Source organism: Propithecus coquereli, unplaced genomic scaffold (assembly GCF_000956105.1).
Source record: "Propithecus coquereli isolate 6110/MARCELLA unplaced genomic scaffold, Pcoq_1.0 Scaffold589, whole genome shotgun sequence".
NCBI classification, from domain to species: domain Eukaryota; kingdom Metazoa; phylum Chordata; class Mammalia; order Primates; family Indriidae; genus Propithecus; species Propithecus coquereli.
The window spans coordinates 1,110,408-1,121,278 of NW_012151829.1; the positions used below are offsets into that span (position 1 = coordinate 1,110,408).

At 43.8% G+C, this 10,871-nt stretch overlaps 1 protein-coding gene across 1 annotated transcript in view; it reads left to right on the forward strand.

Annotated features, from left to right (window-relative positions):
* The window catches only part of PTGFRN (prostaglandin F2 receptor inhibitor), a 71,369-nt gene that overhangs the window by 46,232 nt on the left and 14,266 nt on the right, over positions 1–10,871 (forward strand). The window contains exons 5-6 of the mRNA XM_012658472.1: positions 3,708–4,133; positions 8,240–8,659. Coding sequence (XP_012513926.1) covers positions 3,708–4,133; positions 8,240–8,659 — 846 coding nt within the window. The remainder of the gene's footprint in view (positions 1–3,707; positions 4,134–8,239; positions 8,660–10,871) is intronic.

The window sequence follows — 10,871 nt, forward strand, 5'->3', positions numbered from 1 at the left end:
GATATATAATGTGATGTTTTGATATATGTATACCTGTGGAATGGCTAAATCAAGCTAATATATCTATTACCTCAAATACCTATTTTTTGTGATAAGAACATTTAAAATCTATTCTCTTAGCAGTTTGCAAGTATACAATACATTGTTATTAACTGCAGTTACCCTGTTGTTCCGTAGACCTCTTGTACTTATTCCTCCTGTCTAACTGAAATTTTGCATCCTTTGACTAATATTCATCCCTCCCAGTCCCTGGTAACCACCATTTTACTGTCTGCTTCCATGAGTTTGACTTTTTTAGGTTCCATGTATAAATGAGATCATGCAGTTTTTGTCTTTCTGTGTCTGGCTTGTTTCACTTAACAGTGTCCTCCAGGTTTATCCATATTGTTGCAAATGACAGGATTTCATTCTTTTTCAAGGCTACATAGTATTTTGTTGTATGTATGTACCACATTTTCTTTATCCATTCATCTGTCGAACACTTGGGTTGGTTCCATGTCTTGGCTGTTGTAAATAATGCCTCAGTGAACATCTACCATCTTTCATCATAATTTTAACAGCCTTCAAAAGGTGCCACTTGCGGAGAATATACTCAGGAGGTGGAATTAAACCATGAAGGATCAAAGGGTCTGTAATCTGTTAGGATTGCAAAATAGAAGTCCCCACAGGCAGCTTCGTTGTGTTTGATTGCACTGGTCAGTCAGACTGAGGTGAAGGCCTGTAGGAGCTGTCTTCTGGGTCAGAGTCCTCGGGGTGGTAACTTAGCAGCATCATTGCCAGCAAGGCATTCAGTGTTGCTAAAAATCATTATGCCAGTCAGTGGTACTTAGGAAATAGGAAGTTTAGGAGACGGTGAGTTTGGTTTATCTGAAATGAAGGATGTACATGAAAGGTGGTAGAAAGTATACAGCCCTGGGTTCAGATCTGCCACACTTGAGACAGATAGGCAAGTAATAACCTCTTGAAAACTCCATCTCCTCAGAAATGAGAACCATGAATAGTAATTCACAAATATATACATGTGTGTACATACATGTGTGTGTGTGTACATACATATACATAGGCACACACCCCCACACCAAGCACCAGTCTAAGCGCTTCAAGTTCAGTATATTTTAACTCTTAATCTTTACAATAACTTTACGAGGTAGTTACAGTTATTGTCCCCATTTTTGCAGATGAGGCACCAGAGATCTGCGTAATCTTCCTAAGGCTACACAGCAAGTAATGGCAGAGCCAGGACTTGAACACAGTTTGGCTGCAGACCCCTACTCTTCACCCCTGCTCTTAACCGCCTCATAATTTGTTGTGCAGGTTAATGTGGTGACACAAAGGAAGGGTCTTAAGCAGTGTGCTTGAGATGGAGTTGGGGTTTCACAAGTAACAGCCGCTGCCGCTGCCTGCGGACAGTTGATGTTCCGCATTCCAGGGTGGTCTTGCCGTATGCACGGCCAGTCAAGTCTGTCCTTTCCGTATTAGATGACTCGGTTGTCCTGGTCTCCGCCCACATTGCTTTTGGGTCAGCATCCAAAATTGGACGTGAGAGGCCGGGCGCGGTGGCTCACGCCTGTAATCCTAGCACTCTGGGAGGCCGAGGCAGGCGGATTGTTTGAGCTCAGGAGTTCGAGACCAGCCTGAGCAAGAGCAAGACCCCGCCTCTACTAAAATTAGAAAGAAATTAATCGGCCAACTAAAAATATATAGAAAAAATTAGCCGGGCATGGTGGCGCATGCCTGTAGTCCCAGCTACTTGGGAGGCTGAGGCAGAAGGATCACTTGAGCCCAGGAGTTTGAGGTTGCTGTGAGCTAGGCTGACGCCACGGCACTCACTCTAGCCCCGGCAAAAAGAGTGAGACTCTGTCTCAAAAAAAAAAAAAAAAAATTGGACATGAGAAAAGGATCTGAAATCTTGGATGTGGGGTCATTTGAGTATTCCTTGTCTTATGCACATGGTGGCGTAAACACATTTCAGTGGTGCGTGTCCCACAGCCACTCGTTGCTAGGCTGGCCTGCGGTATGTTGGCACCGTGCTCGGGGCCAAGGCATCCCCCGTCAGGGTGGCTGGTGGGGTCCTTCCCGGCTCTGGCGTTCCGGCAGCCTGTGGTACGTCTCTGCAGCGCCACGTCACAGCAGGACGTGCTCCCGTGGACGGGCACAGGCAATTAAATGCTTGCGAAGATGACATTTGAGGGAATTAGGATTTTGAGTTCTTTCCATTTCCTGGCCCACTGGATCATTCTTAGAGAAATCGTGATGTTATAAATTCCATTAAAAGTGTAAATCACAGAAGAACAGTTCCTTGACCTCAGCAATTTATAATCTGTGTGAGTCATAAATAAAAGCAACATTAAGTAAAACTAAACTGTTTGATCAAGGTGATGCAGATAATGATTGTATTGATAAATGGAAAGTTCTCTTTGGGTAGAATTATTTTTCTCCTAGAAGGCAAAGTGCTACAGACAAAAAACGTAGCCTTTTCTAAAAGACTTAGCATTAAGGCAGTGAACGTTTATTGAGTGCCTACTGCATATAAGGCTGTGTATTTATAGCTCGGGGATGGGACCTTAAGCACAGAGTGATCATGGAGTGGGATAACTGGAATGCAAAAGTACATCGCTGACTTGTGGGAGCACAGAGACAAAGTGTCACTTCTGGGGACCCAGGACCCAGGTGATGTTGGAGAATGAGTGGCAGTTTGCAGGGCATTCCAAACAGGTCACCATGGTGGTGTGAGACTGCGGTGCCTGGAGGACCTCAGGTAATTAGGTGTGACACTCAGAGGGAGTGGGGAGAGGAGAGGAGGCTACAAAGGGCCTCCGACACCAGTTCCTTGGCAAGTATGGGGAAGCCTTGGGCCCAGTGAGGACAGAAACATGGAGTTGCAGAAACGGACTGACTCAAAGGAGGGGTTTTTATGCAAGTGAGGAGCAACAGGACTGTGGCAGAGGTGGGGGGATGCTAGGAGAGCGCTTTCCTCCCACCCCCATCAGAATTTGGGCCAGGCAGGGAGGTGGCGTGCTCACAAGAGCAGGGCCAGGTTCCCAGTACGATGGGTGAGTCACATGTGGCAGTGAAAAGAATATCCTTTGGGAGTTTGAGGATGGGGAGTGTTTATTGACCACTGAACACAGATCAGGTAGAAAAAGTCAGAGGAACGGTAAAGTAACGATAAGAACATAGAGGGGGAATGATGGCCTGAGGGCCTTGTCTTTTGGGCATGGCCAAAGATGGCAGGAACCTAAGCCATGATGGGCTTGATGGACCTGGGATTCTAGAATACTCTGGGGTGGGGTTTTCCAGTGGGAGCTTTGGAGGTCTGTGGGATTGTTTATCATTCCAGAGACAATCTTAGTAAAGCATGGACACTGAGCTTCTTAAGAGATCCTTCTCAGAAGACTTTAACTTCTTGGAGAAACTGACAGCAGACCCCAGCCCTACAAAAAAATCAAGACTCTGGCTGAGGACATTGGCTTCTGGCATTGGGAGGTTCTCTTGGGAATATGTAGGGCAATGTTTTGCAAATTTTATCAAACCACTCTTGTATGATCCCATGTAATGCAGAGACTGATTTCTTTCTCTGTAGTCTGGTAGGGTAGGCATTTAGTCGTCAACACAAGAGCAGTATTTGTCTCGTTCCTTTTGCTAATTCTTGGTATGTTGCTCTGTCTAATTATGTTTTCATCCTGGCCTTTCTCTGTCTTGTTCAGAACCAGACTACCAGGTGTACCTGAATGCGTCTAAGGTCCCCGGGTTTGCAGACGATCCCACAGAGCTGGAATGCCGGGTAGTGAACATGAAGAGCGCGGAGGCAGGTGTCCGTTTTACTGTTTCCTGGTACTACAGGATGAACCGGCGCAGTGACGATGTGGTGACCAGCGAGCTTCTTGCAGTCATGGATGGGGACTGGACACTAAAATATGGAGAGAGGAGCAAGCAGCGGGCCCAGGATGGAGAGTTTCTTTTTTCTAAGGAGCATAGAGACACGTTCAATTTCCGGATCCAAAGGACTACAGAGGAGGACAGAGGCAATTATTACTGTGTCGTGTCTGCCTGGACCAAACAGCGCAACAGCAGCTGGGTGAAGAGCAAGGATGTCTTCTCCAAGCCTGTCAACATATTTTGGGCATCAGAAGGTAGGAGCTGTATTTTTGTTCTTTATCCATTTTTGTTTTGTTTTTGCTGAAGTCATCCCACCATGTGCTTTCAGATGCACAGTTGCCCTGTAGGTTCCTCACACCGGGAATCCGTGGCCTGGACATTAGTCACCATGCGACCCTCTACACCCTCTTTGGACTCACAGCAACCCCACATATCCCCAAATCCCAAGGAGAGCACTCTAGAACTCACTGCCGTCAGCCAAATCTCCTGCTTCCTGAACTTTATCTCTGTATGTTCCTTTTCTCTGGCTTGCATTAAACATTACCTCTCTGGGGACACTTTCCCCTGGATCTCTCCTAAGTGGTGGCACCTCCTTCCCACCTGCCTCATGTAACTGGGCCTGGAGGTGGGGCAGGTGCCCTCCCTGTTCCCCACTGTAGCTTCCAGATCATTTTCCTTCACCCCTAAATATGTCCAGCCTCGAGTCTCATGTCATCAGACCATACCACCCCCTCTCAGTGCTGTTGCCTGTTGACTCCCAGGTCCTCCTCTGTTCATCCTTTGAAGATGTTAGCTTTTGTTTCCCAGCCACTCTCTCTAATACAACTCCTATCTTGCTAAGTTCATGATCCATGTAGAGCTCTGGGTCATGCTAGAATCACCCCAGGAGCTTTAAAAAAAAAATTACTGATGCTTGAGTCCCACCACAAATTCTATTTTAGTTGGTCTAAAGTGTAGGCAGTCTGGGCACTGGAGTATTTAAATGCTGCCATGGTAATTCTCATGTGCAGCCAAGGTTGAGAGCCCTAAAATACATAATCCTATCATTCTCTGTCCCTTGTCCTCCTCTCTCTAGTCCTCATATCCCTATCCTGTCTTCACTCCCGTGCTCATACCCTACATGAGACTATCCCTTCTGGTAACTTCAACCCCTCCCTAGTCTATTGTAAGCATCCTGTTCTCTAAACACATCTGTCTTTCCAGATCACTCCCTCTAGTTCTCCAGCAACAACCTCTGACCTAACTGGGACCAACAGTCTACTAATCATATCCCCAACATTGTCCTTCACTACCATTGTGTCCTCACTTCTCTTTTACCTGGGGTGACCATTTGCTCAGGGTAGTCCAGTTTACACCTATGGTCCTGGTGTGATTATTATAGGTCCCTCTTTTATTCTGAGATGTGTTCTGGGGTTGGAGGAGGGGTAAGTTAGCTGGTCACCTATTGCCACACAGCCTAAACTCCCAGCCAGTCACAATCACTCCCTTGCATACACCCTTCACTCCCTTGCCTCTGTCTCCGTTTGCATGACACTCTGGCTAAGCCACAGCCCAGTTCAAAGCCAACTGTCTGCCACCTCCCTACCTGTTTCTGGTTGGAGAAAAACATTCAAATATGTTGACTGGCCTCACTTTAAAGTTGTGATCACTTACGTCCAGTGGGCTCTCAAAGCTGCCTGGGAATCATTCTGCATTTCCTTAATCTGTTTACCTCCCCGCTTTCCGAAGGGATTGTTACATATCACTTTCTCCTCTGCAAAACCTCCTCCTCCAGCCTCTCTCTCAGCTATTGGTCCTGCCTCCTATTTCCCTAAAAAAATAGAAACCATCAGGAGAATTCCCGTTCCCTGCCCCCCTGTGCTGAGCCCATGTCCCTCGGCTCCTGTCCTAGCAGAGGCCAGTCCCCCTCTGGCCTCTCTCTTGTGTCTTCAATATTCCTCCCTCTTCCGGGCCTTTCCCACTGGCCTGTCAACAGGCTGTTAGATCTCAGATATATTTTTTTAAAAAGCTAAACTACTTGTTCTCGCTTCCCCTCCATCTTTGTCTCCCATACCTTCTTGCCCACCTATTATTCTCTTTCTTTTTATGGCAACAATATTTGATTTATCTGTACTCGATGTCCCCAGTTTTTCTCCTCTTACTCTCTCTGATATCTACTGTATTCCAGTGCCCAGACTGCGTACCTTCCCCTGCTGCTTGTGTTAAGATTACCAGTGGTCAACATAATGCAAAATCCAGTCGGTTATCTTACTTGAGTTAGCAGCATTTAGCACAGGCCATCGTTCCCTCCTCCTGGAGATACTTTGCTTTTTCTCTTGGCTTATGGAACACCAGGGCTTTATTCGAACCTCACTGGCTACTTCCTCTCAGCCTCCTTTGCTGGTTCCTGTTCATTTTCCCAACACTCAAATATTAGACTGCCTCTGGACACAGTCCTTGGACTTCTTTTCTATTTAACCTCACTCCTCTGGTAATGTCCTCTAATCTCGTGAGTTTAAGTGCCATTTATACACCAGTGACTCCCAAATTTACATGCCTACCCCAGACCTCTTTTCAGAACTCTTGGCTCAATAGTGTGTTGCCTTCTTGACACCTCTACTTGTCTAATGGGCATCTCAAACTTCTGTTCAAAGGGATGCTTCCCTTCTCTGCCAGCTCTCTTCTCTCAGCTCTAACACCATTGTTTTAGTTGTTCAGACCAAAACCTTCATCCCTGACTCCCCGTTCTTTGTAACCACTTCTCACACTCTGCCCTTTCTGAGCCACCACAGTCTCTTGCCCGGCTCATAGCACTCGCCCCCTAACTGGTCTCCTCACTTGTGCCCTTGCACACAGCAGCTACAATGATCCTGTTAAAATGTAAGTGACATGAAACTCCTTTGAAGCCTCCCCATCTTGCTCAGAGCAAAGCCCGGCATCCTTTCAGTGGCGTTGGATGTGCTGTGCTGACCGGCCCCGTTCCCTTCTGACCTCGCTTGCCGCTCTCCCCAGCGCCCACTCCGCTCCGGCCACTCTGCCCTCCCACGGTGCCTCACGTGCGCCGGGCCTGCTGCTGCTGCCGCCTCGTAGCTTTCCACCTGCTGTTCCCTCTGCCCAGAGTGCTTTTCCTGAGATGGACAGGACCTGCTCCCTCACCTCCTTCAATTCTTTTTTAAAGGTTGACTGGCCACTCTATCTAAAATTGGGACTTCCCCCATATACAAACCCATACTTTTTCTCTTCCTTACCTGGTTTATTTTCGCTTAAACATTTATCACCATCTAACCATCCTCCATATTTCACTTATTTATTTTGCTTATCTTCTTCCACCAGCGTATGAGGCAGGGATTTCTATATGTGTTTGTCCAACCATCATCATATTCCCAGCACCTGGAATATGGAAGGCTCTCGATAAGTACATGTCTCATTCACAAGTGGATGAGCAGACTCACAGGAGAATCAAGAAAGAATGTGCTGGCTCAGGGGAACCTCAGAAATCAGTGATTCTGGAGAGAGTGTAACATACATGTTCTGCTAATAGGTTTGGTGGCACCAATGTTCTAAGAAACCCCAATATAAAAATCTCATAACTGGACAGATTATAGAGTTAATCATCTTATAAAAAAAGAATGTGTCTAATTCATTTATTCATCCATTCAACAAATATTTAAGTACCTTCCAAGTGCCTGACATTGTGCTACTATAATAGATGAATTCTAATGTGTATATGCATAGGGATTATGGTTTTGACAGAGAAGCGGGGAGTAATACGCTTAAACCTAAAGTTAGTGTAGCCATAGACACTTGTCAAAATGTCAAAACATTTCTGAAGTTAAAGTGTAAACCAAGTGGAAACGATTAGATCTGCAAATACATATGCTGTGGGCATTTTAGTAATAAATCTGTTCTATGATGTCACCATCATATGATCAAACAGAGAGAACTCATTTCTCCCTTCCTCCCTGCACTCTACAGAGCCTCTGGGGAGGAGAGGCAAATGGTATGGCCAAGAGCCTGGCCTGGGTGTCGGGTCCAACCTTGTCTTTCCCAGCTCGCCGAGCGTGCACGCCACCTCCCACCCTTGGAACACCAGATTCTCTCTCTTGGTAAAACTTCTCAAGGACTTGCTTGAAAATCCTTAAAACCAAATTCTCAGTGTTGCTTCTTTCTCCTCTCGTACCCATTAAATCATTTCAGTGTGGTGGTTTTCAGCCTGCTCGCAGATACACACGATTTTCTTTCTGAGTTTCCAGCTTTCCGTAAGTGCTATTGTGTGGCAATTTGCAAATAAATTCCTATTTCCTTGACATTTTGCTTTTAGTAGCATATTCATTTTAACTGATCCTGTTGGAATTCACCTCCCTCTGGCACTTCATTCCAGATTCCGTGCTTGTGGTGAAAGCGAGGCAGCCAAAGCCCTTCTTTGCTGCAGGAAATACATTTGAGATGACTTGCAAAGTGTCTTCCAAGAATATTAAATCGCCACGCTACTCTGTTCTCATCACGGCGGAGAAGCCTGTTGGGGACCTCTCCAGTCCCAACGAAACCAAGTACATCATCTCCCTGGACCAGGATTCTGTGGTGAAGCTGGAGAATTGGACAGATGCATCGCGGGTGGATGGTGTCGTGTTAGAAAAAGTGCACGAGGATGAATTTCGCTATCGAATGTACCAGACTCAGGTCTCAGATGCGGGGCTGTACCGCTGCATGGTGACAGCATGGTCTCCTGTCAGAGGCAGCCTTTGGCGAGAAGCAGCAACCAGTCTCTCCAATCCTATTGAGATGGACTTCCAAACCTCAGGTGAGCAGGAGCCCTGTTGAATCATAGATTGAGCTAGAAGAGACCCTAGGGTTTTGGTCAGATGCCCTCATTTTTCAAAACAGCTTTATTAAGATGTAATTCATATGCCATACAGTTTACCCATTTAAGGTACATAATTCAATGGTTTTTCATATATTCACAGAGTTATGTGATCGTCACCACAATCAATTTTAGAACATTTTTATTACACCCAAAAGAAACCCTGGGCTCCTTGGCCGACACCCTCCAATCATACCCCCCCCATTCCGCCTCAACCACTGACTTCTGTCTCTATAGATTTGCCTATTATGGACGTTTTACATATGTAGAATATGTAATATGTGGCCTTCATGTCGGGCTTCTTTTACTGAGCATGTTTTCAGGGTTCATCCGTGTTGTAGCATGTATCAGTACTTTATTTTTATGACTGAATAATATTCTGTTGTATGGTTACACCACATTTTGTGTGTCTGTTCATCAGTTGATGGACATTTGGTTGTTTCTAGCTTTTGACTAGTATAAATGATGCTGCTATAAGCACATTCATGTGCAAGTTTTTGTGTGAATGTATGTTTTCATTTCTGCCCTCATTTTTAAAAAGTAAACTAAAACTCAGCTACTTCAGAACATGGTGGAGTATAAAGAGAGGAGGGAATTGAGCCTCCCGAGGGGTAAAATGATCTGCCCAAAGTGGAGGATTCAGAGCTAAGACCCCAGTCTTCTCCAGGCCCATAGCTTTCCACTCTTAGGGGCCTCTAGGACTAAAGATGTTGACCACTATTCTTCGCCCAGCTAATCAGAGCAATATTTGCGTACAGGGGATAAGTATCCCAATATGATTCCTCAGCTGCTTTTGGATTGAAAAAGAGTTCCTATAAATTAGTTGAGTCACCAGAACTGCTGTGGTGTGGATAAATATATCTGTCAACCTGGTTTATTAAGAATAGTTATTAGTGGTGTTTATGAGAAAGTTAATTAAAAGAAGGACCTTTTTATGTGTATTGCGAAATGATTTTATCTTTGGTAAGTAGAATATTTTTGTCTAAAAGCAGAAAGATCCACTTTTTTAAATGGCATAAATACAAGGTATTTATTCTCAAAAAGAAATATTTCTTACTCATCTATGTTATTAAGATCATGTGACAAGTCTGTTTGTGTATGTGTGTATATTTCAGCAGGAAGATGATTTAAGAGTTTTTAAGCCCTAGTCTTATTTAGAATATCAGTGTGAAGGATTATCATTTGTGGGTTTTAGATTAAATGCGCTTTGGGTTCCAGTTAGAAATTTCTGAATGTATAAATTCATACGCATCTGTAAAAATTCAGATATTAATTGAATTAGTATAATGAATGCAAGATATTTGTTGAATTAAATCATTAGCATTTATATAAAAGGTAAGCTAGATTCTAAAAAGTTTGTTTTTTATTAATATTATAGTATATAGTGAAATAATTATCTAGCATCTCTTAACCTTTAAATTAATAAAGGACAAATATTGATTTAAGCCCTTAGAATTGGAAAGACCAGAGAAAGCATAGGTCTCCTTTATTGTGTATCTGTTTGTTTTTAATAAAGCTGTAATGAGATACAATTCATATACCATAAAATTCTCCCATTTAAAGTATACAATTCAGTGGTTTTTAGTATATTCAGAATTGTGCAACCATTACCACTATCTTATTCCAGAATATGTTAATCACCCCAAAATGAAACCCCATTCCCATTAGTAGTCATTCCATGGCCTTGGCCCACAATCACCAAGTTACTTTCTGTCGCTGTAGATTTGTCTCTTCTGGATATTTCATATGTATTGAGTCATATGTGGACTTTGTGACTTCTTTCACGTAGCATAATGTTTTCAAGGTCCATTCGTGTTGTAGCATGTATCAATACTTCATTCATTTTTATGGCTGAATAATATTTCATTGTATACCAGATTTTGTTTATCCATTTATCTGTTGATGGGCATTTAGATTATTTCCACTTTTCGGCTATTATGAATAATTCTGCCATAAAAATTGTTATTGGAAAATAATCTCCCATTCTGTGGGATATCTTTTCACTTTCTAAGTGATGTCCCTTGAAGCACCAAAATTTTAAATTTTGATGAAGTTCGATTTCTGTTTTTTCCTTTTGTTGCTTGTATTTTTGGTATCATATCTAAGAAATCTTTGTCTAGTCTAAGGTCGTGAAGATTTATGCCTATGTTTT